Genomic DNA, 26,781 nt, shown 5'->3' with positions numbered 1-26,781 from the left:
CGGACCTGTTAAGAGGCCTAGTGTCTTGTCAGTGGATCTGTAACTCCTACTAAGGCTAATTGAACAAACCATAGAGAAGAAAGCAAACTAAGTCAATGGTCGGACACTTAAAATTATCCAGAAAGTGTTTTAAAAAATCCTAAACATCAAGAACCTGTAACTCAGACGTCCAGAGTCAAGACTGCCTGTACCACCTGAATTTAGCCCTCTTGTAACAAATCCAGTTGTTTACACTGGACACCCAGGGCGATCCCTGTGTGTAAGAGTGAATGAGCACCGATTTTGACATCAGCTGCGGAAAGATGCAAAAGCCCGTGCAAAACACGTTGACCTCCCTAGACACTCCTCTGTTGTCCTCGGGTTCGTTCTGAGGCAAAGGGGAAAAAAACTAAAAGCCAGTCTGAATGGGGAAACTGGAACAGGAAATCTTCCACAAACTGGGCTGTTAACTATGGCTTAAAATGGGGACTATGGATTCTTACCTCGTTACCTGGATTAGTTTTCTGTGACCCCCTTTGTTCCTACTGCTTTGCTGCTCATTTGCTCTCGTCTCCTGGCAGTACCCCGCTCCCCACTCTCTTCCCGCTTCTCTATCCTTCGGGCACTGCTTTTTGCACCTTGCGCATAGCAGCTGGTGGAGTCAACTTGCATTGCTGAAAGCTTGTGCGACAACTCGATGCATCTTATTTGGTCGGTAAAGGTGCGCGCCTACCTTGCCTTCTGACCCACGTCAGACTAACCTGCCTCCGCCCCCTCCCGCGCTGTGCCCGCAAAGCAGACCACACCTGGGGGCCCCTGGGCTAGCACAAGGGCAGCTTTGCTGGGGCAGTTCACCCCCTGTGCTGGGAAACGCAGGTTTCGTACAGGGCGCAGGAACCTCGGCCACACATCCCGCCTGAGCAGATCGCAGCCGCTGCTGCCCTCTGCCGAAGGCTGCTCACGCTCTCCCCCGGGAGGGCGGGCTCGTCTCGCAGGATGCGGAGGGACGCGGCGGAGCAGCCCGGCGGCCCGCTTGCTGCGCAGGGCCGCAGGTGCAGGCGGCCGCTCCCGGGGAGGCTGCTGCAGCGGACACGGGGCCGGGGCCAGGCTCAGACTGCCGGGGGCGCGGGCGGGAGGAGCCGCCGCTGCCCGAGTTTAACGCGCAGGCGCCGGAGCTGTGACTCCCGATGACACGTGAAGTCACTTCCTGGCGGGCGGCGCTGTCCCGTCCCGTCCCGTCCCGTCCCGCCGGCGCAGGTAGGTCGTGGAGGCCGCAGCCGCCCGCGCGCACGTGGGACCTGCGGGCGCGGCGCCCCCCGCTCGGCTGCCGATGCGCCCCGCGCCCGGGGCAGCCCCCACGCGGGGTTAGCGCCGCGAGACCCACGGCCTCGGTCCTCAGCGCCAGAGATGACGGAGAGGAATCCGTGGCGTTAAAAACATCCCGACCCGCGGGGTCTCTGCAGCCCCGGCACGAGAGGAGAATTGCTCTAGTGTTTTTCAGCAGTCACACCGGAGTGAGAAGGAAGAGTCGGCGTTTTCTGAGGGCTGTCCTGGTCCAGGGAGGGACTCCTTGCGCCCAGCCGGGGCTGCCTGGAGTGCGGGAAGGCTGAGAACCACTAGTTTGTAGAGTTTTTTTCAGTCTCTACAGCTTTAAAGCATGAACCTAGCTCCTCACCGGGTGGCGGTGGCGGTATGGGAACGTCTTCATTTCCAAGGGGCTGCGGTTTGCCTGCTGTTCTGGAGAGTAGGTAGAAAGATTTTTTTTGGTCACTGAAAATAGGGGTCAGTTTGGTTTCTGTGTGGCACAACAGGTCCTGCTCTGCCCTCCCCACGTGCTGTTGTGACGTGACTTGCCTCTGTGGTGTTGGTCCACTTTTTAAAGGAAGAGGATTGTTTCATGTTGACTTTACTCGGTATGTTCTAATCAGTTACATCTGCGCACCCCCCACTGAAGGCTGGGGCTGCAGAGGTGTCTGCAAGGGAAGAATTTGGCCAACAAAATTATTACTAAGGGTATGAAGTGTATGAATGTGGCCCTCTGAAAGAGTTTGGGGTTAATATGACGGAATATGTCTAACTTGGTAAGTAAAGCATCTTGATTATTGCAAACCAAGGTGCACCAGAGACCCTCTTCAACATTAGGAGGTCTGTGTCTTGAGATTTGGCAGATCTGATTAGGGATATTTGTATGCATCTTCCCAGAATGAGACTTGAGAGGCCTACAGCAACTCCACCTCCTTCTTTACCAAGGAGGTGTCCTTCTCAAACGTGGCCAGTGCTTGGAAGCTTCAGAGAATAAAGTTCATAGCTCTCAAGCACTTCTGTTTACTTCAGTCAAAATAGACCCTCCCCCATTATGTAAGGGTCTTGGTTGTTTTTTTAGCAGATGTGATCTGGTCTTAGTGTCCTTTTGAAAGCCAACTTGCTCATAAGCAGGGCCCTGAGAAAATCACAATTTCGCGGACTGTGCGGAAGCCGTGAAATTCACCCCACACCATGATTTTTAAGGGGTGCAAGCATAGGTGGCAGAAGGCTTAGCTCTCTCAAACATGGGGCAGCATGGAGGGCCACAGGGCAGCCTAGGCACGGGCTGCTACAGTGGGTGGGGAGGGGGGCACACAGACACAGAACCTGCAGGTGACCAGGATTGCAAGCAGACAGCATGCAAAGTGCTGCCCACCAAAGCAGGTAAGTTGGGGAAGGAGAAGCAGCATGAGGTGGGGGGGAGGTCAGGGCCCCCACAGTGAGGGAGGGAGTGGGGCAGAAGCAGGGGTGAACAGGGCACCAGGGCGGGCGGTGGGATGCTCGGAGTCTGGGCAGCTTGCTCAGGACGGGGGCTTCTGCTGCTGCTTGCATCTTGGGAGAGACCTGGGGAGCACATGCCCCCTGATCTGTGTATGGGGCAAAGGTGGGCTACATGCTGGGCTCTGCACCCTGCTGCTGCTCTGGGGGTGGGAGCTGGTGGCAGCAGGCACATAGTGTCGCGCAAAGCAGCTGGCTCCCAGAGCAGAGCCCAGCACAGATTGGCAGAGGCAGGATGCTCAGAGCCTGGGCGGCTGCTTCTAGAGCGGCATGCCTAGAGCAGTGGCAGCAGCGTGCAGAGCCCAGTGCACAGTGGGGTGCAGAGCCTAGCATGCAGCGGGTAGCCTACCTTTGCTGCATTTGAGGGAGCGAAGCCCATTTTCCCCAGCACTCTGCAGCCTCTGGCTGTATGCCTGCCTGCTGCCCATGTGCGGGTAAAGTATCATTTTCCATAGAATATTCACAGAACTACCAGGATATATTGGCCAAGATCAATGGTAGTTCCGTGAATATTCTATGAAAAATTATACTTTTATCTGCATGCATGCTGTGAATTTTCAACAATCCCTGACTCCTCCCCCCCTCCAATTCTTAAGGTATTGTGTAGTTTTGAGGATTGCTTGATGCAATATGGTGCATTCTAGAGGCAAGACCATTAAAATATGTTTCACATGGTGCACAAATCACCTTTCCTATGTGTTGTATCTAATCTGTTACCCAATTTCTATTTAATAATTTTCCCTATTGCATTTCTTTACTTTTTCTTTTTTAAAAGTCCATCATTTTTTTTCCCATTCTCTTGTTCTCTTCCTCCACCGCTCAGCATGTTGTTCATCTTCTTTATTTATAACCATCAGTTCCTTTACTGCCTGTTTTTCCTCCCTGGCTTTCCCAAGTCTCATCTACTCTTTGCTTAATTGACTTATCAGAGTGTGTTTACCAGTTACACTGGTATAACCCACCCCGTTCTCATGCAATCTTATTCTGATGAGAATCACCATTTTTTGTTTGCAAAAATGTTTAGACTAAGGAATATAAGCAAAACCAATTACCTTACTCTTACCAGAGTAAGCATCTATTGGGAGGAGGGAAGTAGTCATGTGAGATTACTAGGGACCTACCAAATTTACAGCAAAAATAGTGTGTTGGCTCTTTTAATCTTGCATGTTGCCCCCGCCACTGCTGATTAGCAGAGAGCCCCACTGCTCCCTCCTGATCAGCAGGAAAGCTAAAACTGATTTTTAAAACATGGTACTGTTTTTTGTCTCCTCACTAGTCTGCAGCAAACAGCAGGGCTGCCTGGGGACCCTCAGCTAATAAGTAGCGGGAGGCAAAACCGGTGTTGTATTTAAAACGGCAGTTTTCACTTCCCTGCTGATCAGGAGTGAGCTACAAGTGGGACCCCTCCACCAATTCGGGGGGGACCTGCAAGATTCTATCCCAACCTCAGTATGATATCTGAGCACAGTATCCCCGACAGTAACATTGCCTTCTGTTGGGGGCAGAGCTGCAGTCCCGGGGCCCTGGCCCCGTAGCCCTGGCAGCTGGGGGGCTCCTCTAGCAGGGCCAGGGGGCAGTGAGGGGCACGAGCAGGGCTGGGGGGGTGGAGGGTCCCAGCCCTGGGCATCTGTTACCCACATTTAGATTGCAAATATGCACTTTCCCTGATGAAAATGACTCGGGCTGGATGCCTATTTTTCTGTCCTACCTCCCAGATTTGTGAGAGTTGATGCTGTTTGAGATGTGTCCAGGTTTTCATTACGGTTACTTACTCAAAATTTAAAGTTATATGCAAGTGTAATGCTGTCTTTGCAATAGGATACCTATTTGAATGGAAGGGAATAAAGCTGGGGGCAGAACTTGGCTTAAGTGTTATTGCTGCATCTAAGCTAAAGCTAACTGCAGATTTTGGCTATACCCAGCTTGTTCTCTAGAAAACTGCTGATCTGTGTATAAACTAATCTCTGAAGTAAATGGAAAATAACTCCTGAGCCACACTGAAATCACAGAATAGTTTTTCAAAACTGAACAGACAGTTGTTGTGGGGTTTTTGTTTGGTTTTTTTTTTTTAAATGGTGGGGGAGGAGGGAAAACTTTTTTTCTTTTTTTTAAGATGGGAAAGCTGGACTGACCAGAAGTCAGAAATGTTCCAAGATTGTCACTACTAGGAACATATTCCTGCTATCAGAAGGGATGTTCAACTTGCTTAGAAGCATCCAGGAATTGGCTCTGGCAAAGCTGCCTGCTCCCCTTCCCTTCTTGGCACCTGATATAGTGGCTACACTGATCTAAGCTTTTTGGCAATACTCAGCTCAACGATGAGAGCTCGCTTGGCTCCAAGCTGCATGCGGTGTTCTGGAGATGGGGGTGGGGAAAAAAAACACATATGCCAGCAGGAAAGGATAAAGTAGGAGAGACAACCTGTTCTTTGTGGTAGGATAACTTCAAATGCCATGAATTGCACTTAAACTTTCCTGACCCTTTCATTGGAGTGTAATTTGATTGTATGTTTTGTTGTATGACCCAGTGTATGACCCTGTGGTCCCAGCTCTACAGCTGGCTGGGACACGGTGTGCCTCACCGAGGAGGCTCCAGTGGAGCCTGGCACCTGCTACTTTGTGCTTTTTTTCCAGGTCTATTTTTTTTTTTTTTGCTACCATGAAATGCCAGTAGCAAATTTTGCCCTGGTGCTGCAAACTAGGAGTGCCAAGCACTACAGTGCAACTTGTATAGTTTGCAGCACCACAAACCACATTTGCCTGCACATCTGGATTCTGCCTGCAAGACTTGTTCAGGGTTCTAGTTCAGAGGGAGGCTCATCTGTGTTGCATGCAGCACAGCTAGCAGGAGGGGAGCTTAATTTTTTTCAGGTTGTTTCTATAACTTCCCTTCATTGTCCGCTTTCAGCAATACTTATGTAGTTAAGTGCATTATTCTGCAGTGTTTTCATCTACACTATGGGATTTTGTTGGTGTAGCTGTGGGTGGGAAAAGATCAGACCTCTCAGCAGACATGATCCTGCTAACAATCCTCTCCCCTCCACCTATCTGGACACAGCTGTTCCAACAGAAGAGTCTCTGTTTGGGTTAGTGATGCAGTAAAGCCAGCAGAAAACCTGCCACCATACGCTGTGTCTCTGCTAGCTGCCAGTAAAGCAATGGCAGTAGTAGTCCTATAATATCAGCAAAACTTAAAGCAGAAGGCAGATTCTAAGACTCTAACTTTGTAAGTTAGTGAAGCTCTTCACTACCCTTGCCTGTGCCATAGGGCAACAGCTTTCTGTAATCCTAAAGACTGAAGCTGCTTAACTCTCATATCCTGAATCTTGTTATGAGAATAGGATTAGATAGCTAGGGTAAAAAAACAAAAAATCCTGTTTATTGATAACAGTAGTACTACTGGATTGACTATAAATATTACAACAATGGGGAATGATGAGTATTCCCAATTAATCCATGGAACCACACCAGATCGTTTCACATGCTTTAATAAAGAAATGCATCACCTAGAAGATAAATAAAACCATTCATCCAGGTGAACAAGAGCAAATAAAGGCAAAACAGGCTGGTGGTACTGGTTATTCTCCTGAGTATACAAGATTCCTATACATTGGTCATCTTCACTTTGAGAGCTTCACATGCAAGTCTCCTCTTCTCAGAGATTTTGCAGGTCTTGCCAACCGGGTCAGATGTGTGTCAGTTGTCTTCCTATTTGGTAACAAGATAGTATAAAATAGCTCTGGCTAAGATAAACTTGTGTTATGTAGAAGCACAAGGGAGATTCTTGTTAAAACGAAGTGTTGAGGTTACGAGAGAGAACAAATAACTTAATGATATCACTGCTCTAAGCAGCCAAGTGATGAACAGTTCTATGGATGGAGCTGAAGAAACTCTGGCCAACTATGAGGAGAAGCTCTTCCTGGGTATGAGACCATTTGCCAGGTCACAGCGTACCCCCCAGCACAAGGCAGATCTCTTCTTTTCTGTAGGGACCAGATAGTTGTTGGGGACATAGGTGCGCTGAGACCTAGCTGGGATGTTAGGCTTGTAGAGCATCTGTTCCCGGATTTCCCAGCACAGTTCTTTTCTGTGATCCTCCCCCGGTATCCGGAATGTTTCCCAGTCTCGCTTATACTCCAAATACCTGGCTACTCTATCAGTCTTCCCACGATTACGACCTAGCTGCTCTAATCTTGGAGGAATAAAGGACTTTGGTTGTTCAGGTAAGTCCTGTTCAAAAACTGAGGAGTCCTGACTCTGGCAATCCCTAGGGAAAAATGGGGGAATGTGCCTGTGAGAGAGTGTGTTATGGAGAAGATCCAGAAAAGACTTCTCAGGGGAACTGCTACATGGCTCAGTTTCTATCTCAGCTACACTGTCTTCCTGATGGGTAAGTAGATGAAGCAGTTTCCGTCTCAAATCCCAGACCTTGTTGCCACTTTCATCATTGGTCTCTGGTTCACTAATGGCTGACTCATCAGATATTTCCACTTCTCCATTAGGCCTCCGCCTCAAAACTTTCCGTTTCATCATTGGCTTCCTAGTTCCTGTGGGCACCTCAGAGAGGCTCTCCGATTGCATGCTTTGTTCTGTCTGCTGGTGTATCGGTAGAGGAAGAGATGGCTTGATCCCAGAACTCACAGAGGCCTTACTGTAGGGGTCATAGTGAGAGGGAGCCCAGGTTCTTCTCAAGCTATCTCCATTACCTTGCTCTGCATGCAGATGGGTAAAGGCCATAGCAGCTGCTGCCATGCGTTCTTCATGGTTCATAGTGGCCCACTTATACTGATCTGGTCCCAATAGTGCTTCCATGATTTCACCTGGGCTGGGCTGATTGTCACTTATTCTGTAAGAGTTAAGTGTAATTAAATAGTAGTTAGTGAACAATAAAATAGTGCACTTAGTAGCAGGCATCTAAATGTCAACAGGGAGTTTAACAAATAAGTAAGGTCTAGCACTGCAGAGTCCTAAATTTATTGTAATTTAATGCAACTCTTCAACAGATGGTGCTATACACCAGGTACAATATACACAGAACCTATTTGCTGCCCTTACCAAGATGTTCCCTTTGAATTGGCTGTTAAAAATGGTGTTACACTGAAATACACAGTGCTGATCAACAGCAATAGACTTAGATTATCATAGCAGACCACTAAATCTTAGAGAAGTACAAGACAGAACCCTATCCCCGCTTTTCCTCTCTAAACTGAGAGAAAGCCATTGTGAAAGTGTTTGTACAATTTCCCCTTGTGTGAACAGGGTAAGTTGTGGTTAATCTTGGATGCCACGTGTGGATGTTTACCAGCACAGGTAATGGGGGTAGTCCAGTGCAATGTGTATGGGTAGTTACATAGAGGTCAAGGTAACCTTAGCCCAAGATAAAACAGTGATAGAATATCATGCGTTGTGAATCCTTCCCGTAGAGAGATCCAAGTTAGAACATTTTAGACTGACATTTTCAAAGTTGCCTAGGAGACTGGGATGTTCTGTTTCCTTTTTTTTTGTTTTTAAGTGGGGAATCCTTTATTTAACCCCATATCCCTTAGGTTTGGAAGTCTGAGCTTTAATCATCTCTGGAAGAAGCCATTATGAAGTGAAAATGTTACAGCAAATGCATATGGGGTTAAACTTGGGCATTCTTTGTGGAATGTTTTACTATTTTGATCTGGTATTATGACTTGTTATAAACCACCCTAAGTTGTCTCCAGAAGGGGAGCGTAAAAAAACAACAAACACACAAATGAGGTATAAATATGCTTTCTGAGGTGCTATTACCAGCCAAGTGGATTGGAAGTACAGAACCATGGCAAAAGAAACTGTACGGATGTCAAAGGGTAATCTGAAAACTTGGTTTAATACAGTGGACTTGATGCTACAGTGGTGGTCAAGAGAGACCGGGTGTAGAGGGATTAGAAGTATTGAAAAGAATAATTTTTTGCTGAATAAGGAAAGGTAGTCCCAGTTAAACTCAGAAGGCTGTGTGTTATGCCAGTACAAGAGAAATACAAAACACTGAGGCTGGTGATAGAATATATAGTAAATTCCCTCCATGTGAAAAAACTCCAGAAGTAAGCTTATTCTAAATCTCATTGTAAATGTAATCTCAGATTCCCTTCTCTCTCTGCAGACACAGAGAGGCTACCAGAGTTCTCCAGCTCAAGATAGTCCAGTAAACCTTGCTAAGTCTGAATTGGGTATGGAGACAGTTCAAGAAGAGGGACTTCTGAAGAGGGTGCAAGAACTGGAAGAGGAGGTGAAGAAACTTCAAGAGAAACTCTCAGAGGGCAAGGAGAGTAATGGTATAAAAAGTGGCCCTTCGGCATCTGGGAAAACTAAGAAACGCCAGCAGCGTCCATTTGATTTTAGTGCCTATGGCAAGAGACATGTGGCACTGAAGATTGCCTATCTGGGATGGGGATACCAGGGTTTTGCCAGCCAGGAGAACACCAACAATACCATTGAAGAGAAACTGTTTGAGGCACTAACCAAGACTCGGTTGGTAGAAAATAGGCAGACTTCCAATTATCATCGTTGTGGGCGGACAGATAAGGGGGTCAGTGCCTTTGGACAGGTCAGTACCACCACTGTCATGCTCTCCCAGGTCTTGCAGATGTGAGGGGTGTCATTGATAAGCCACTCCCAGTGGATGCTGTGCGTCAGGACTTCCACAAAGCTTTGTTTGTTTCCTTCCTTAAGGATCCCCTGAAGCCAGCCCTGACATGGCTCCTAGACAAACTTCTTCCTTGGAGATCCTACTTGGGTCGGCACCATTTTTGGACAGAATGCAAAAACACCTGCAAGCTCGACTTGTAAGATACTGGCATGCCAGGGGCAGACAGGAGGAGTCACAAGGGGCCCAATCCTTGTTGTGGCAGTGCAGCCCCAGCCCCTTCCCCGCTGGCTGCCTCAAGGTGTACGTGCCAAGTAAAATACCTTCGCATGCCACACTCTGACACCCATGCCAGGGGTTTCTACCCCTGTCCTAACTCTTTTCTGTCCCTGGCTTTCCCAGTGGTCTGTAAGACCACCTCAGAGACAGCTCCTCCTTTGTTCAACTCCTGGGAAAGGGCAGACTGCCTCTTCAAAGCAAGTGGGGGAAGGTCAGAGTGCTGACATCCCAAATAACAAAAGCAGCCAGTTTTGCTTCAGACAAACAGGTCCTGGTGACTGTGTCACTAGTTCCCTGGTCCTTCAAAGTCCTGCTTACTGTCCCTTCAGCTCCCTCAGACCCTCCTCTCTCCCTAGGCACAGGGTGCCATTTTAGCAACAGAATAACAAAACTATAGTAATCTGGGGATTGAATACTCGCCCAATAAAGCAAGCAAGCAAACAAACAAGTTATCAGGAATCAATTTGAGAGCAGAGTCTAGGGCCTGCTACCTGGCCCAGACGGTTACTTTCCTGTGGGCAAGGGACATTTAGATGTCCTACTATGAAACTCAACAAAGGGTGTTCCTACTAGGTTCTCCACAAGACCTCCAGGCTAGGACTTGGTTGATTTAGCCTCTTTATTCACAAGGGGATATTGTGTCATGGTTATGCTGTGCAATTTGGGTGTGGGAGGATATGTGGTCCTTTATCACTCCAGTAGATATTATAGTGAAGCCAGTACAAACTATAAAGGATAAATAAATAGTGTATTACTCTTTGAAAATACAGACTTGTTTTAATTATATGAAAGCAATCGTGACAATCATTTATAATATATAAAGTAACAAGGTGCTCATAGTTCATTTTGACCATGGCTTGCTTTCATAGTGGTATAATACACTGTGAAATTTAAGGCACTATTAAGTACAATTGTGTTAAGTATGCCAACTTAAACTATATTGTTGACTTAACTGGTTTCTTATTTCTATAGAATATTCCAAAACTAATATGATAGAATGGTTTAAAATCAGTGGTACCCAACCTTTTGGTCCCACAGACCAGATGAGCAGTGCCAGGTTGGTCTGTAGGCCCAATGGTGCCATTTGGGCATTGGAAATTTGGTGGCAGGGGAGCAGTGGCAGTGTTAATTTCTACCACTCCACCAAATTTCTAGATCTGTGGGAAACCTCAGGGACTGGATGACATGGCTGTGGGCCAGATGCGGCCTACAGGCTCGGGGGTTGAGCACCCTGGTCGAAGTTATTTAAGTCTTATCTATGCACAGCTTTCACATTTGTTCAGCTATTCATGAAGGGGACATAACTTCTAGTGTGAATGTAGTTAAAAATGTCTCCTGGGTCAGTGGTCTGCAACCTTTCCTTAATGGTTGGTCATAGTAACATGACTCAGTCCATGAACTAGAGGTGGTATTTGACAGAAAGGAGCCATAAAATGACATATTGAACAAACATGTGTGGTAAGTTGTAGGTTGATGACCCCTGCCCTGGGGAAAGGGACTAGGCTTCAGTTTAAAATCTGTAGTTGGCAGCCTACAGCCTGTGAAGAAATTGGATCAGCTGAGGGAGATTGTTGGCAAGCAACTTTTGCCATGCCATCCATCCCCTTCCTACTGCTTTCACGTGCCTACACATGACTTTTCCACAGGATTTAACCTTTCTCATTGCTGTTGTGGAGAGGGACTAGCAGTGAGGGTACATGCAGTTGGCTTTGGCACTCATTGCATGCAGTGAAGATGTGTGACCCACACCATGGGTTGGGTCACAAGCGGTGGTCCATGGCCACAAATGGTTGACAACTGCCTAGTTTAAAGCACCTTCATATTAACGAAGGTGGTTTAATGCCCAATAGACATTTCTCTTTACTAGTGACATAAATTGACACCTTTGTTGAATTTAAAGAATGAATTAGCAAAGGAACTGAACTAACCTTATTGCTAAAAATATTTCCTCCAAATCAGCATAGAGTGTGTATTCCAGCTTACCTATATTCCATAGGTTACTAGGACTTCTACCTTAAGGAATGTAAATCACCAAAGCAATAATGTTGGAGTAAACCACTCTTCCCTCCTGCCACCTCCATACTCAACCATAAACTTTATATATCATTTGCTCTACTAGGCCTAGTTATTAAAATAAACCGGAGGATCAGTGACTCCTCTTGACATCTTGATGTTTTGTAGTTTAACCCCCCTCTTTCCAATCGTGCAGGTGATTTCCTTAGACCTCCGCTCAAACACTTCAGAAGGAAAAAAAGTAAATAGTCACGAGGATGGCTTGGAAGAGAAAGCCAGTAGCTTTGTGGATGAGATGCGCTATACCCATATTCTAAACCGAGTACTTCCTCCTGATATACGTGTCCTAGCCTGGGCTCCTGTAGAGCCCAGCTTCAGTGCTAGATTCAACTGCCTCAAGAGGACCTATCGCTATTTTTTTCCACGTGCAGACCTGGATGTAGCTCTCATGAATGCTGCAGCCCAAAAATACACAGGGACTCATGACTTCCGCAATTTGTGCAAGATGGATGTAGCCAATGGTGTGATAAACTTCCAAAGGACTATTCTCGCTGCACAGGTGCAACTGGTGGATAGAGGCCAAGATACTGGGCTACAGGACCCTTTCCAACTGTGTCAGTTTGAAGTGACAGGCCTGGCATTCCTCTATCATCAGGTCCGCTGTATGATGGCAATCCTCTTCCTAATTGGACAGAGGATGGAGGACCCAGAGATTATTGACGAGCTACTGGATGTGGAGAAGAACCCTCGAAAACCACAGTACAGGTAAGTGACTTGGGCCTCCTCTACATGTTACAGGTATCACAGTTACCTGATAACGGGTTAACTGTGCAATTACCTAGAAACCAGCTACATGACCAGCTGTCATACCATAAAAAGCTCTGACCAGCTATAAAGTTAGACCTTGGAAATGTATACTAACTTTATAGCTGGTTGCTGTTGAGCCTTATTATGCACGTGTAACACCATCACCCCTGCATCTGGGAACCCCATCAGCTGATGGGGCTCCCAGCCACAGGGGTGCACCACGCCTAGCCAGGGCTGGGAGTCCCAAAACTGAGGGGACTCTCACCCCCAACAGCTGCCAACTCTGGATCCTAGCAGTACAGGGACCTTAAGACCCACAGATGTTGATGCAAGGTACAAAGACCCAGCTGGGGTTTCATGCACCCCCTAACCTGGGAGGCCACAGCACTGGCAGTTCCCGACCCCAGGGGTGTATAGGGCACCCCTGTGACTGGAAGCTCCTCAGTTGAAGGGGCTCTCAGCTGTGGGAGCTTGCTTCTTTCCAGTGCACCAGTAACGAAGGTGTTTATGGGATCTAATGCACGGTCCCACAATCATGCCTCCTGCCACGTACATATGGCATAGCAGGAAGTGCAACTGTGTGATCCCATCATGCGTTTACCTGCATGAGTAGAGGGGATCTCAGGCAAATCCCTAGAATTATTTCAGAGTATTTATGTATAGCAACACCTCTACTTCTGTAAGTGCCCCTGCTATACTACTTATTCCTGCCAGCATGTAAGCAGTCTGTCATAAATTGGGCCCAGCAACCCCTCATATTTAACACCTTTTTACAATCTTCAAACATGACCTCATGGAACAGTTATACTAACCTCTAACTCTTCCCAGAAGAAAGCTAAAATTCTTAAGCGTGCGGTAAAAACATAAGCACAATTCATAGGATTAAAGAGCTGTCAAATCAGCAATTTCTGTACAAGATAGCAGTGAGCCAATTTAACCTTTTCTATAAAAGGGTGTGCTAATACTTCACACCTCCGTTCTTTGCTTTCTTCAAGTCGTCATTTCTGTAGCTACCTTTTCACTATACCATTGCATCGTTAGGTAAATGTCTCCCTCTCTCCATCTTGCAGCATGGCAGTGGAATTTCCTCTGGTTCTTTATCACTGCGAGTTTGAAAACATCCAGTGGATTTATGACCAAGAAGTTCAGGAATTCAATATTACTCACCTACAGCAACTCTGGGCCAATTATGCAGTTAAAACCCATATGCTATATGACATATTACAGGGGCTAGATTCTGTCAGTGTGCCCACAGGAACAGGTAGGAAAATTGCTTTGTTAGATAATTCGGTGGCATTAAGTCACAGAGGGAACAAAACTTTTTCAGAAACCAGTCATCTGGGTTGTTTAAGCAATTGATTTACTTCCTTGTATGTTACAGACTCAGGGAATAACAATAAAGTCCTCTGGAGAGAAGTGAAGCCTCCAATCCATAACCAGGTCAGCAGTTTCGCTGAGGGAGTGAAAGCCCGCACTTACAAACCACTGCTGGATCGCCCCAAGTGTGAAGGTTTAGAGTCCCGGATCCACCACTTTGTGCGCAGGGGCCGTATTGAACTGCCACACTGCAAGGAGAAAGAGGCTGGAGCAGATGCACAAGAGCTAGAAATCAAGAGAGGCCATAGTGGAACTACAGAAAAAGATACTGAGGTACTAGAACAACCTGCCAAGAGAGTCTGTGTAGACACAGAATCCAAGATCTCCAAATGATACATTGCCACTGGGGGACAAGCGGCAGGGTGAAGAACTCCCCTGGGATTTAAGGCTTCTTTCTTGGGAGGGAAGATAGATAGAATTGTTTAAAAATAGTTCTGTGCCTTTTTTAGTATAATGAACTCTTTCTAGGGGACCCTACAAATTATTAATTTATAATGGTCTAATGTAAAGATTCTGAAACTGGTTCATGGAGCACTCACTAATCATATAGTGCTTGTTTTGCCTTTAACTGATCATGCATTAAAAGCAGCTAATACTTTTCAGTGTAAGACTTTTTATGTAAGCAAATGGAAGGGAAGGTGACCTGCATAATTATGTGGAAGGAAGGTGTTCACAAGACATTCTTAATTGACTCAGATTAGGACAGTGCTATCCTAATAAAATGCTGCTTCTACCCTAAGCGTTTCTATTTAAGAGTAAGATCATTCTCCCTAACTTTCTACTCCCTTCCTGCTACACACTTCTCATGTTTTGCTTTAGTATCTTGCTTAATAAAGAACTGTACTGAAAACTAGGGCTTCAGTCGCTGATTCGATTCAGCCCGATTTTGGTGGCCGAATCTGAATAGAAATCAGAGGACCCTTTAATCTCACCAAATCGAATCGGAACTCTCCAAATCGATTCGGAAAGATTTGGCGATTCAGACACAGACACAGCTTTAAATGTTTTTTCTACATCTCTAGGTAGCAGGCAGCTTGCAAATGCTATGATACTGGGGCACATGAAGTGTTCCACAGGAGTGCAGGGGGCTCCCCAGTGTGCTCAGCAGCAGACCCAGAAGTGGACCAGAAGCACTTCTGGGGCACCTGGGGTCCCAAGCTGTGGTCAAATCAAATCGGGGACAGTGATCTGAATCAATAAATTGAATCACTGTCTGCAATTCAGGCCGAATCCAAATCGAATAGGGCCCTCTTTGCACACCCCTACTGAAAACCCAAGTAATGTCCATGTCAACCAGCTCTGGGTAAAATGCTGTCCCAGTAACTTGAGACAACCAAATTGCATTCTGGTTAGCAATGCTCAAAAACCATGCATTGGCCACCTGCCAGACTGCCTAAGTATTTGGGGAAAAACTAGAGACTCTGGATTCCCTCCTCATAACAACATACCAATTCCTGAAGATTTTCCTTGAAGAAAAAAGAAAATTTAAATGCTACCAAGCTCATGTGTACACCCACCTCTCCCCCAAGAGTTAAATACATCAGGTAACCATGCTATATAGGGATGCACTGATAAAGGTTTTTTGGGCCGATATCAATGGCCAATTATTAACCAGCCATATTGGCCAATACTGATCAGATTGCCGATATGCAGCCCAGCAGCTTGGAGAGCAGCATCTAGCTGGTAAGTTTGTTCATTGATTCATAGAGTGTTAGGGGCTGGAAGGGACCTTGTAGATCATCAGGTCCAGCCCCCTGCCTCACCCTGGCAGGAACACAACTGGGGTTAAGTGAGGTGACTGTCCAGTCTCCTCTTGAAAGTCTCCAGGGTAGGTGACTGCACCACCTCTGGAGGGAGTTAGTTTTACAGTCTGGACACCCTGACTGGGAAGGAGTTTTTCCTGGTATTAAGCCTGAAGCAGCCTTCCAGGAGTTTGTATCCATTGGTCCTGGTCTTCCCCAGGGGTACCCTAGCAAACAGTTGTTCACCGAGCTCCTGATGCACTCCTCTGACATTCATTACCCCTAGGTCCCTTTTGGCCATGGCACAAGTCAAACTGTCACCACCGAGCCTGTATGCATGTCAAGAGTTGCATGCCCCCAGATAGAGCACCTTATACTTGGAAGTATTACACTTCATCCAGTTCCAGTCTGTCCAACACTTGAGCCTGTTCAGGTCTGCCTGTATCTGCAACCTATCTTCTGACATGGCCACACTGCCCCATAACTTGGGTGTCATCCGCAAACTTGCGCAAGCTTTTCACTCCCCATCCAAATCATTGATAAAAATGTTGAAAAGCACCGGTCCAAGCATGGACCCCTGAGGGGACACCACTGGCCACTTCGTGCCAGGATGACACATCTGTTCATGAGAACTCTCTGGGTCCTGCCCTGGAGCCAGTTTCCCACCCACTAAACTGTTGAGCAGCTGAGCCCACAATCTTCCAGTTTTTCTATAAGGATTTTATGGGATACTAGATCAAAAGCCTTTTGGAAGTCTAGGTATACAACATCTACCACATCTCCCATGACCAGGTGGCAAGAAACCTGGTTGTAGAAGATGAGTTTAGTAAGACCAGACCTACCCGTGACAAAGCCATGCTGGCCGTCGTTCAGAATCTTACCTTCCGCGAGCGTATTGCACGCAGATTCTTTAATGAGCTTTTCCAGGATTTTCCCTGGGATAGAGGTTAGGCTGACTGGCCTATAGTTACCTGGATCCACCCTCTTCCCCTTCTTTAAGACGGGCACAACCTTGGCCCTCTTTCAATCCTGTCCCAAGGTGTTAAGCAGGCTGCCACTGCTGCATACAACCTGGGAGGGCTTATGGGGACACGTGGCCCCTGGATCTGGGTGAGACAGGGCAGGCTTCTGCTGCAGGCTGGGGCCACGGCTGCACCAGGCCCTTGCTGGGCTGGGGGACTATGGTGAATTTTGGGGTGGCTGCAACTTCCACCCCCTAACCCCCCTTCCAGCACCACTCCCCCCACCCCAGCAGAGCCCAGCTCAGCCCCAGCCTGCAACAGCAGCCCACCATTGCTCCACGCACAGATCCAATGGCATGTGTCCCCCATGCCCTTCTGGGGTGTGTGCAGTGGTGGGAGCCACCCCCCAATCCCAACAAACTACAGCTCTGTCCCATGCCCTGCCCCAGGCCCTCCCTAACCGCAGGGGCCTTGACCTGCCCACCACCCTTTCCCCTCCCCCTGCCCTTCACCACAACAGATGCAACAGGGGACACTGCACTTGAAGTTGTGGAGCTGCATATGGAAATCGTATCGTATCGCTGGTAGGCCTGTCTGATTAGGCAGATATTCGATCCGGCCGCTTGGGATGCAGGGATCCGATCCAGAGCTCCGGACCAGGTTCCCGATTTGATCCGGCCAAAGCAGCTCCGAAGCCATCTCGGAGTTCCGGCCATAGGGGATAACGGGGAAATCAATAAACTATAACTTTGTTGTTTTCTATCCGATTTGGATGAAGCTTGTAGGGGTGGTAGCCTCTGCAGAGATCATGAAACCTGCCAAGTTTCAAGAAGATCGGTGCAGGGGCTTGGGGGGAACTGCACCCCAAATTCTTTAAAGCAAAACTCATGTCATGTGTATGTGTTACATCACAGCAGGGGTGGGGGCCCCTGGTGAAGCCTAACAAAGCCAGTGCTTCGATTTGGACGTGCTGCTTCTGACACCAAAGCGTCCGAAGCTTCTCTGGATCTGAAGCCCCGCACAGCCCTAAGCAGCGGGAACCCCTACTTACAAATCAGCTATTGGTATCGGCCCAAAACATCTCCATCGAGCACCCCTATTCGAGGTGGAAGCGCTTGGAGACCACTGGGAGAGGAAGAAGAGCTGGAGCAATCCTTGGAGGAGAGAGAGGCTGCGCTGCAAGGATCCCGAAGTGTTTCCTCTCCCCCCAAAACGTTTAGATCAAGATCGTGAAGCAGATCCTGGTTTTGAACTAGACGCGCGCGGGTCCGACAGCGGCCCCCGGTTTACTCTGAAGGTCAAGCCACGTGTAAAAGGAGCTCGTGCCGCCGCCGCCGCCCGCTCCCAGGGGGATGAAGAAGCAAAGCCACTGCCGCCCCGCCCCGCTCGCGCTCACGGGCAGGCCACGCTCTCGCTCTTCCGCGAGGCCGGCAAAGACAGAGCGCCCGACGCGGGGCCGCCGCCCACCCGCCGCCGCGGGAGGAGCAGGGCCGAGCGCTCCGCCCGCGCGGATGCGTTGGACCGCCGGGGGGAGGGGGGGGTGCTGGGGCCCCACGGTACCTGCTCGCGCCGCGGCTCAGTCCCTGTGCGCGACCGTTGCTGGAACCAACCGCCCCGTCCGCCGCCGTTTAAATCGCGGGGCGTGATTGGGCCGAAGTCGCACAACCCCCTGCGCTCTCATTGGACAGCATTCCGAACGCCGACCTGAGCCGTCTTCTGCCATTGGTGCCGCGAGAGTGATCCCGCCTCCGCGCCGCTCTGTCCCCAGCCATTGGGTGAAAGGTGTGAAGCCTCGGCCAATCCCTGCGCAAGTTCTCTCGATGACTCGCCGAGCCTCCTGCTGATACGGCGCCTCATAGGCGCGCTGGCGGTGCGGGGTCTGGAGCTCCGCCCCTAGCTGGGGACGCTGCGAGATGGCGGCTTGCGGCAGGCTCGGGCTGCTGCTGTGCGGGGCGGGGCCGCGGCCCTTCTCCACCTCGCAGGCGCTGGGCGCCGCGGCCACGGCGGAGCAGCTGGCGGAGAAGCTGCGGGCTCAGCAACGCGAAGAATCGAGGGGCAAGGTGAGAGCGCCGCGGTCCCGGCATGCCTCGCGGCGTCGGAGCACGCGCCTGCGAGGCGGGCCCGGGGCTGTACGTGCGTCTGCTTCAGATACAGACTAAACGTACACCGGTCTAGCCGTGACGAGCGCCCCCATCCTCTGCCGACACTGGCTTCTGCGGCATTGTCGTTCTCACGTGCAGTATACTTGTAACTCCTGGACTGGAGCAGGCGCAGGGCGGCCATGGCAAAAGCCTCATCTGACCTCTTGCTTCCCGTGGTCTGCTCCTCGCTGCTCAGAGAGCTGTGCTCAGCGGGGATTAAAATGATATCCTGGTCTCCAGGCTCTTGGGCCTGTATGCAGCAGACGTTGAAACCCGACCTAGTCAGGAAAATGTAGGCACTGGGTTAGTTTGGCACAGGCCTCTGCGTGTGGTGAGGTCCAGTCCCATCATGGCAGTTGTGCTGGGAGTGTGGGGCAGTGCCTGTGATGGTTCTCACACAGTAACCCTCTCTCTGTGTTGTTGATGTTATCCTAGCAACACTGTGTGAAATGAGGGGCTGAAGCAGACCCAGGGAGTAAGCTGAGTTGCAGAAGAAGTTTGTGGCAGGGCCAGGAGTTAAGCTCTGGCCCCTGAATCCCTGCCACATAAAACCATCCTTTCTCCACTAATAGTAATTTTTGATCTTTGCAGGCGCCCAAATCGCCGCTCTCGAGACGGGTCCGTCAACTTGACAGGTTCAGCAAGCAGCTCCAGCGGGTTCATCCCAATGTGCTGGCCAAAGCACTAAAGAATGGGATCCTGTACCAGAATGAGAAAATTGTGGTGATTAACAAGCCTTATGGCATCCCTGTGCATGGTGAGCGGGGGCAGGGAGTCTGTTGTGCAATGCCAGTAGTGATGCTACGATTGTGTATTAGCAGCTTTGGGAGAAGTAGCTCATCATGGGGACTTTACTAACCCTTTCGCTGTGGCTACCAGAACATCTGGTCCTGTGTTACCTTAAGTGATGTTAATTGATTTTTGGCTACAAATATCACTCAAATCATTGTGAGACTCCATCCTGCTGATTTGTAGATCAATGCAAAGTGAGAATGGACCTTTGTTATCTAATCCAGTTTCCTGTGTGATGCAGGCCATCATTTTTTATGTCTAAATGGAGCCTGGTGAATGGTGACTTCAGCAGTGAATCTGAAGTGGAGCTGTAGCCCAAAATGTTTCTTATTAGCTTTGTGGGAAAGCAGGGTCAGCTAATAACATATTCACTCCCCTTTCTCTCTCTCTCAATCTCTTTCTCTCTGTTTCCTGATAATATTAGGGTTTTCTGTCCTGAATCAGTTCTTAAGGCAACAGTGATGATAATTATCAACTTGGGGTCACGTTGCATGGCTTGGGTAGGCGCTTGGGGCAAGTCCTGTGTGTTTGTTTTGTGAGTCTGTGGTGAACCCAGTGGCCAGAGTTCTAGAGCCCCCAGAGTTGCTAGTCAAGCTAAGATCTGGAAGTGTTTCAGCAAATCTGCCCTAGCCTGTGAGAGTCTGTGTGACTAATACGTCTCCAAAAGGATGTTTTAGTCCATGAAATGCCAGGTTCTTTCTGTAGGCTCCTTGACAGAGCTTGTTGTCATTGGCTCTGTGCTTAGGGAATGCTGTTTCCCCAGGGAGTTCTTCTCCATGCTCTATCCTGTTTTTAATATCTTGCTACCCCTTCAATCACGCAGGTGGACCTGGTGTCCGAAATTGCATCACTGATGTTTTACCCATTTTGGCAAAGATGCTGGATGGCATGAAAGCTGAACCCCTGCACTTGTGTCACCGGCTGGATAAGGAGACAACAGGTGTGATGGTGGTAGCAAGGAACAGCGACATAGCTTATGAGATCCAGCATCTCTTTAAAACTCGTCAGGTGGAGAAGAATTACAGGTATGAGAAGTCTTTGGGTTTGGTTTGTTGGAAGGACACGTGCCCTGTAAAAGATGAATAGTGTTAGTGTGGGCAGAAGCAGTATGTTTCCCACACTGCTCTTGGGAAACACCCTTTGAGGTGAGGGGAAAGAATGGTCTCCCCCACCCATTCAGACTGGAGTTTCTGCAGAGACTGGCAACAGAGAGGAGGAACTAGGGCTGGCAGTGATTCTTCAAGCCATTGCACATCTCTCTTGGAAACTAGATGGCTTTCCCTTGGTGATTTCCATAGGCCGCAGACACCACTGAGGCACTGGCTTGGATGGTCTTTGAACTGCTGAATGGACCCTGAACTGTCCGTGCGTAATTGTGTTTTTGTGTACTCCCACGGGGAGTGATGGCAGCACTATCTGCTCTGGTTTGCTTGCACTGTGCTGGGGAGTCAGACATGGAACATTTAGGTGCTAGGCCTAATTGCTTGTTACTATGTGCTGTATGTGTGATGCATGAGTCAGGAGACAGATCTACCCCTCTTGCTCCTTTGGGTGGTAGGGGCTGTCTACGCAGCCTGTAGGGGTAGGAGGATTTTATATTCTTTCTCTGGCATTCATAGGAGAGTTACTGAAGAAGGCATCCTGCACTCTTCAGCCATCTATGTTGGGGGGATGGGACCTTTGCAAGTGGGCAGAACCTTGGGGCTCTGACCCTGTTTCTGACACCACAAAGCCTCAGGGTCTCGTTGCGTGGTAATTTTGGGCAGCTCCTCGAGCTTTTAACACCCAGATTGTCCACACTTTAACACCTGAAACTAGTTTTAAGCACTCATTATGCAGCTCAAAGTTATGCCACTCCACGACAGGATTATCTTTGATCTGTGTTACACAGCTCGTGTTACCCTGAGGCGTAGCCAACTCTAAGTTGCACCTTAGTGTAACTCCTCCACGCCCCCCCCCTCTCCCCGCCAAGCTTCCTTCACTGGCGTGGATCAAACTCGCTGAATCCCCAGATCCTCCCAACTTAATCCCCCCATCCCCTCTTCTTGCTTGTGGCTGCCTATGTTGCCCATCCCAGAGAGCAGGCAGGGAAAGATCAACCTGTCAGCCTGGCTGCTGCCACTGCTACTTCTGCTTTCTGGGCTGGGCTCAAAATGACTGCTCAAAACTTGAGATACCATTAACACTGAGCAACATTTGTGCAACTTGGTGTAAGGTATAACAAGACCCTTAGAGACATGAAGAAAACTGTACTTCAGCTGCTTGTGAGTGCTGGACACTGGTTTGCCATCAACTAAGAGTCTTCTTTTGTAGGGCAATCGTTGTGGGGGTCCCAGTCCCCTCAGAGGGGTTGGTGGATATTCCCATTGTGGAAAAGGAGGTGCAGAGCCATCAGTCCCACTATAAGGTAGGTGAACTTACCCCAATAGATACCTCTCCTTTGTTTCCTTTGCTCTTAGTGTGCAGAGGTGTTTCTCTTGACCTACCCTCTCCCTCTGGTTCAGATGACGCTGGCACCAAACTATCACCTGTCTTCTGAGGAAGGAAAGCTGGTCAAAGTGCGCAAGGACCGAGCTGCTCAGAGTGCAGTGACCCGATACCGTGTTCTGGCTAGCTCTGCCTCTTGCTCCCTCCTGGAGCTCCAACCAATCACAGGTAAGGCATATTGTGGCCCATGGGAGGGAGGTTTAATGCTCAGAGATTTCATTCGTTAGTCTTGTGTTCTTCCTTCACTGCCTTTGTGGAAGTAACTGTTATGAGGGGGACGACCATAGCCTGAAAGGAGGACCCAAGCTAACCCTGGGTGTGTCCAGGCATTCAGGACTTGGTAGAGCAGCCTATTAAATAAGATTGAAATAGATCTGAAAGGAGCATAGATTCATAGATATTTGGGTTCAAAGGGACCTTAGCAGATCATAGAGTTCGACCCCCTGCCCTGGGCAGGAAAGATCACTGGGGTCAGACAACCCCAGCCAGGTATATGTCTAGCCTCCTCTTACAGACCCCCAAAGTAGGGGAGAACATCACCTTCCTTGGAAGCCCATTCCAGATTTTGGCAACTCTTACCATAAAGAAGCTCTTCCTTATGTCTAACCTAAATTTGTTCTCCGTCAGTTTGTGATCATTGTTCCTAGTTACCCCAAGGAGTGCCCTGGTAAACAGCATCTCCTAGTCCTTGCTGTCGTGTCCCCCCCCCCCCCCCCCCCCCCCGCCCCATGAATTTGTAAATGGCCACAAGATCACCCCTCAGCCTTTTCTTGCGGAGGTTGAAGAGATGCAAGGCCCTCAATCTCTCCTCATAGGGCTTTGCCTGTAGGCCCCTAACCATACGAGTGGCTGTCCTCTGAACCCTCTCGAGGTTGTCCACATCTTTCTTGAAGTGTGGCGCCCAAAACTGGACACAGTACTCCAACTGCGGCCTGACCAATTTCACATAAAGGGGAAGTATCACCTCCCTGAACCTGTTTGTCATGCACCTGCTAATGCATGATAAAATATGGTTAGCTTTACTGATCACGTCATCACATTGACTCATGATCATCTTGGAGTTGACAGTGAGTCCAAGATCCCTTTCTGCTGCTGTGCTGCTGAGAAGGTCCTCCCCCAGCCTGTAAGTGTGCTAGTGATTCCTTCTCCCTAGGTGCAGCACCTTGCATTTGTCCTTATTGAACTGCATACTATTCTGTTTCACCTACATTTCCAACCTGTCCAGATCCACCTGGATTCGTTCAGTACCCTCTGGTATGTTAACTTTACCCCATAATTTGGTATCATTTGCAAATTTGGACAGAGTGCTTTCCACGCCCTCATCCAAGTCGCTGATGAAGACACTGAACAGCTCCGGTACAAGGACCGAGCCTTGTGGGACTCCACTGCCCACATCTTTCCAAGTTGATGCTGACCCATCCACTACCACTCTCTGGGTGCAACCCCCTAAGCCAATTTGACACCACCTGACCATGTAATCATCTACATCAGAGTCACTCAGTTTATCTCTAAGAATATAATGAGATACCCTATCAAAGGCCTTCTTAAAATCCAAGTAGATGGCATCCACCTCAATTCCTGCGTCTAAGCATTTTGTGACCTGGTTGTAAAAAGAAACAAGGTTGATCAGTTAGGATCTACCTGCTGTGAATCTGTGGTGGTTGCCCTTTAGCATTGCTTTCACCACTGGACTTCCATAAATGTGATCCTTAATAATTTTCCAAAGGTTTTCCCAAGGATAGAGGTGAGAGTAACTGGTCTATGCCTATGCTTTTGGAGACCAACTGTGTCCAAATTCCCCTTCGAGTGCTTGTTTGGTGCAGGCCTTATTGGCTGCTGGAGTGATCCCTGACAGGATTATCCAGTTGATACCTACTCACAATTTTGAGTTTTGGTTGGGTTTGGCAGATAGTCTGGGTGGGTAACGGACATGTTCAGGCAGAGACTTAACATGTTTTTTTTTTTCTGCCCCTTTTTCCCTTTCCTCCCACTTCTTGTGTATTCAGGAGTGAAGCACCAGCTTCGGGTCCATTTGGCCTATGGCCTGGGGTGTCCGGTCCTTGGGGATCATAAATACTCGCACTGGAGCAAGCTGGCACCCCAGGTAAGGGGGGGACATAATGAGGAAAAAAGGATTTGCAGCTGCTGGGTCTTGGGGGGGGGGACAGTTGCAGGGCCTTGTGTTCCTTCTGCAACCCCAACTCCCTGGAAAGGCTCCCCAATCTGGTAGGAGCCATGTTGCTAATCTTGTCCTGGCAGTACACTTTTGCCTGTATAGAGCCTGCTGCATCTAGCTCCTCCATACCAAGGAATTGGAGTTATCCAGTCAGGTTCCCAGCAGGTGAAAGTTGTTCTGGCTCTGAGTAGAACAGAGGCCAATGAGCTCAGTCCCAAATATCCTGCTGGATACTTCGTGTGGTCCAGTGATTGATGACCTTGCAGGCATGATGTACCTATGTCATATAATAATGCTTCGCTCTAACCCTAAAAGGATGGGTTCCCTTCACACAAGGAAGATCCTGGGGCATCTCACTCTGGGGTCTGCAGGCATCACCACCACTAGGAAGTTCCCAAAGCCTATTTTCTTAGGCAAAAGGTGGAGGGGATATGCTAAAGAGGTATCATGGGTGACCTCCTCTGCACCCCACAGATCTGGAGCATCTCACTCCTAGAAGGGTAAGTGGGCACCCCCCTGAGGATTCCAGAGCCTCTTTTCCCAGGAAATGGGTGGGGGCTGCAAGCAGATCTTGTGGCCTCAGTCAACTCAAATTCTCAGATGCTTTGTTCTGTGTGAGGTGGACAGGAGTGATCATGGGAGATCCTATGTTCTGCCTTCTCTGATGCAGAGGGCATTTGGCTACCTTCTAGCTTACAGACTATTTTGTTTGTCACTGGGTCAGAGGGCCATGTAGGGCTCCTAGGAAGCTTCTCTCAGGCAAGTACCTCGTAGGCCGTGGTGGTGCCTGGCAGCCTCTCGCCATTCTGTGTCTCTTGTACTTGCAGTTTGCATTGCTCGCAGAGGTCTTGTTTTCTGTGGTCTTCTTCAGTAGTGCGGGAGGGGAGGGAGGAGGACAGGGGTGTAGGGCATCACCTAATATTTGAGCACTGCTCTTATCCATCTGTCTTTTGTGTAGAAGCTTCCTGAGGATGCCTTGAGGAGATTGGGATTGGAACAGGCGAAAGCACGTCACCTTCCCCTCCACCTGCATGCCCATGGGCTCGCCCTGCCACTGGGGACCGGAGGGGACAAGCAGATTGATTTGGTCTGCAAGCTCCCTGTTTTCTTTAAAATCTCATTAGAACGGCTGAAGCTGAAGGTCCCAGAATTTCAAGAGAAGTGAGACAAGGCTGCAGCTGTCTGTCTGTCCCTACAGCTGCCATGGAGCCAGTTCTACTATGGAGTCTTGCTCCCCAGTTGCACAGGGCTACCTGCCTCGGAAGAAGCAATGTGAGGAGATCAGTAATCTCTGCTGCTGAAGGAAAACAACAACGGGACAGAGTGCGTTTTGGTTTGCTTGGCTGATCTTAAGCTGTTCGTTTTCCCAAGGGAGGTTTGAGCATCTGTGCAGAAATGTTACTGGAGTCAGGAAGAGTCCAGTAGTTTGCCATTAAGGAGCCAGCAGAGGCTTGGCAGACACTGATCAGAGAGGAGTCCAAACCCAAGAAGTAGACTTCTTTCCAAACAGTAAATGATCTGGTCTCATTCTCATCAGTGACGGTTTTCCAGGAGTCATTTAACATACGAGAAAGCCAAGTTGTGTGGGCCCTGGGGCTACCGGCAGCTGTGGCTGAGCTGCCAGCAGCAGGAGGCACTAGCATGCCACATGTCGCCTCTGGTCCATTTATCAGTGTGCCTGTGTTGAGAAGTCCTATTTGGATTTCTACTGGGGCGGTAGTAAATTCTGCCTTGTGACTGAGTTGGCTCTTTTCCACTCCCTCCCAATGTTGGCTGGGGATCCTCCTTACCAGGGTGTGGAGAGACAGGGTTTTGGAGCTGGTCTCCATTATTGTGGGGTAAAGTTATGGGTTTGTCACTCCCTCCATTCTCTCACTCAATTCAATAGGGAGCTGCAGCCTGGCATTAGCTTGATTCACACTATGAGAACTGGCGCATAACTAGTGTCCACCCTGATGTGTCCAGACTGGTAACAAGAGCTCTGAATTGCTGGCCAGGTTAGTTGTTGCCTTCTCCTGGGGATATGTTTTAGAGGCAGTTAGTCATGGGCCAGTCCCTGCCTGTGACACCAGCTCTTCATACCCATGGGAGTCTGAACATGAAACCAAATGGTAAACATGTGGCAACAGCTTGGTTTTGCCTTGGCCAAGGGACTGCCCAGGGCCAGGGCATTGCTTTGGACACTTCCCTTCACCCACCCACGATGCCCTTGGATAGACATGCTGAAATTCCTGCTACTCTTCACATTGCCTCCTGCCAACCTGGAGGCAATCTGGCTTCTATGCTTGAATGAACCCAGCTCGTGTGTGATCTTTGGGCAGAAACTAATGTGCTGGAGAAATGTGAGACCCACTCAGTTCAGGCCAGCCAGGGATAGGGGCGTGAGTTATTCTCTGCAGTCATGTCCTTCCCCACAGCTTTTATCTCTTTTTTTTTTTTTTTTCGTGGCTTTCTTCCAAAGGAAGCTTAGTGGTAGTGCACCCTCTCCTGTTCCAGCCTTCTAGCCTAGTGACATACCTGAGATTGGCTCCCCTGTTTCTGCTACTGCATGACAGATGCAGCTAAGTTCCAAGAAGTCGGGCTGTTATTTTGAGATGCTGTGCAGGTGTAGTGAG

At 48.9% G+C, this 26,781-nt stretch overlaps 3 protein-coding genes across 6 annotated transcripts; 2 read left to right on the top strand and 1 right to left on the bottom strand.

The window, feature by feature from the left end:
• Positions 1-327: 327 nt before the first annotated feature.
• Positions 328-14,468, top strand: PUS3 (pseudouridine synthase 3). 3 transcript variants are annotated; one of them, XM_014600885.3, is made up of 5 exons: positions 328-1,236; positions 8,908-9,351; positions 11,879-12,447; positions 13,560-13,750; positions 13,871-14,468. In XM_014600885.3, exons 2-5 carry the CDS (start codon positions 8,977-8,979, stop codon positions 14,197-14,199), a joined length of 1,464 nt encoding a protein of 487 aa, XP_014456371.1. In that variant the 5' UTR covers positions 328-1,236; positions 8,908-8,976; the 3' UTR covers positions 14,200-14,468. The 3 variants fall into 3 exon arrangements, with proteins under 3 accessions (XP_014456371.1, XP_006270184.2, XP_019345701.1); XM_006270122.4 differs by lacking the exon at positions 328-1,236 and adding an exon at positions 1,283-1,723; XM_019490156.2 differs by lacking the exon at positions 328-1,236 and adding an exon at positions 1,658-1,727.
• On the bottom strand, positions 6,253-18,233 carry HYLS1 (HYLS1 centriolar and ciliogenesis associated). Of its 2 annotated transcripts, none has more exons than XM_006270123.4 (2): positions 18,131-18,233; positions 6,253-7,626 (listed from the first exon to the last, which is right to left on the bottom strand). In XM_006270123.4, exon 2 carries the CDS (start codon positions 7,590-7,592, stop codon positions 6,681-6,683), a length of 912 nt encoding a protein of 303 aa, XP_006270185.3. In that variant the 5' UTR covers positions 7,593-7,626; positions 18,131-18,233; the 3' UTR covers positions 6,253-6,680. The 2 variants fall into 2 exon arrangements, with proteins under 2 accessions (XP_006270185.3, XP_006270187.3); XM_006270125.4 differs by lacking the exon at positions 18,131-18,233 and adding an exon at positions 17,622-17,914.
• Positions 18,234-18,451: 218 nt separating this feature from the next.
• On the top strand, positions 18,452-25,702 carry RPUSD4 (RNA pseudouridine synthase D4). Its single transcript, XM_006270127.4, has 7 exons — positions 18,452-18,630; positions 19,303-19,468; positions 20,327-20,528; positions 21,817-21,910; positions 22,008-22,158; positions 23,997-24,094; positions 25,125-25,702. Exons 1-7 carry the CDS (start codon positions 18,484-18,486, stop codon positions 25,329-25,331), a joined length of 1,065 nt encoding a protein of 354 aa, XP_006270189.2. The 5' UTR covers positions 18,452-18,483; the 3' UTR covers positions 25,332-25,702.
• Positions 25,703-26,781: the final 1,079 nt, after the last annotated feature.

The sequence above is a fragment of the Alligator mississippiensis genome, chromosome 16 (assembly GCF_030867095.1).
Source record: "Alligator mississippiensis isolate rAllMis1 chromosome 16, rAllMis1, whole genome shotgun sequence".
In the NCBI taxonomy this organism is placed as follows: domain Eukaryota; kingdom Metazoa; phylum Chordata; order Crocodylia; family Alligatoridae; genus Alligator; species Alligator mississippiensis.
The sequence above is the reverse complement of the archived record's forward strand: the minus strand, read 5'-3'. Positions and strand labels throughout refer to the sequence as shown.

Excerpts from the sequence above, each read along its gene's own strand:
- PUS3 (XM_006270122.4), top strand. The coding sequence starts at position 1,637 with ATGAACCTAGCTCCTCACCGGGTGGCGGTGGCGGTATGGGAACGTCTT. Across the intron at positions 1,724-8,907 it reads TTTGCCTGCTGTTCTGGAGA|ACACAGAGAGGCTACCAGAG; the intron begins GTAGGTAGAAAG and ends CTCTCTCTGCAG. Across the intron at positions 13,751-13,870 it reads CAGTGTGCCCACAGGAACAG|ACTCAGGGAATAACAATAAA; the intron begins GTAGGAAAATTG and ends TGTATGTTACAG.
- RPUSD4 (XM_006270127.4), top strand. The coding sequence starts at position 18,484 with ATGGCGGCTTGCGGCAGGCTCGGGCTGCTGCTGTGCGGGGCGGGGCCG. Across the intron at positions 21,911-22,007 it reads GCCATCAGTCCCACTATAAG|ATGACGCTGGCACCAAACTA; the intron begins GTAGGTGAACTT and ends CCTCTGGTTCAG. Across the intron at positions 24,095-25,124 it reads GGAGCAAGCTGGCACCCCAG|AAGCTTCCTGAGGATGCCTT; the intron begins GTAAGGGGGGGA and ends TCTTTTGTGTAG.
- HYLS1 (XM_006270123.4), bottom strand. The coding sequence starts at position 7,592 with ATGGAAGCACTATTGGGACCAGATCAGTATAAGTGGGCCACTATGAAC.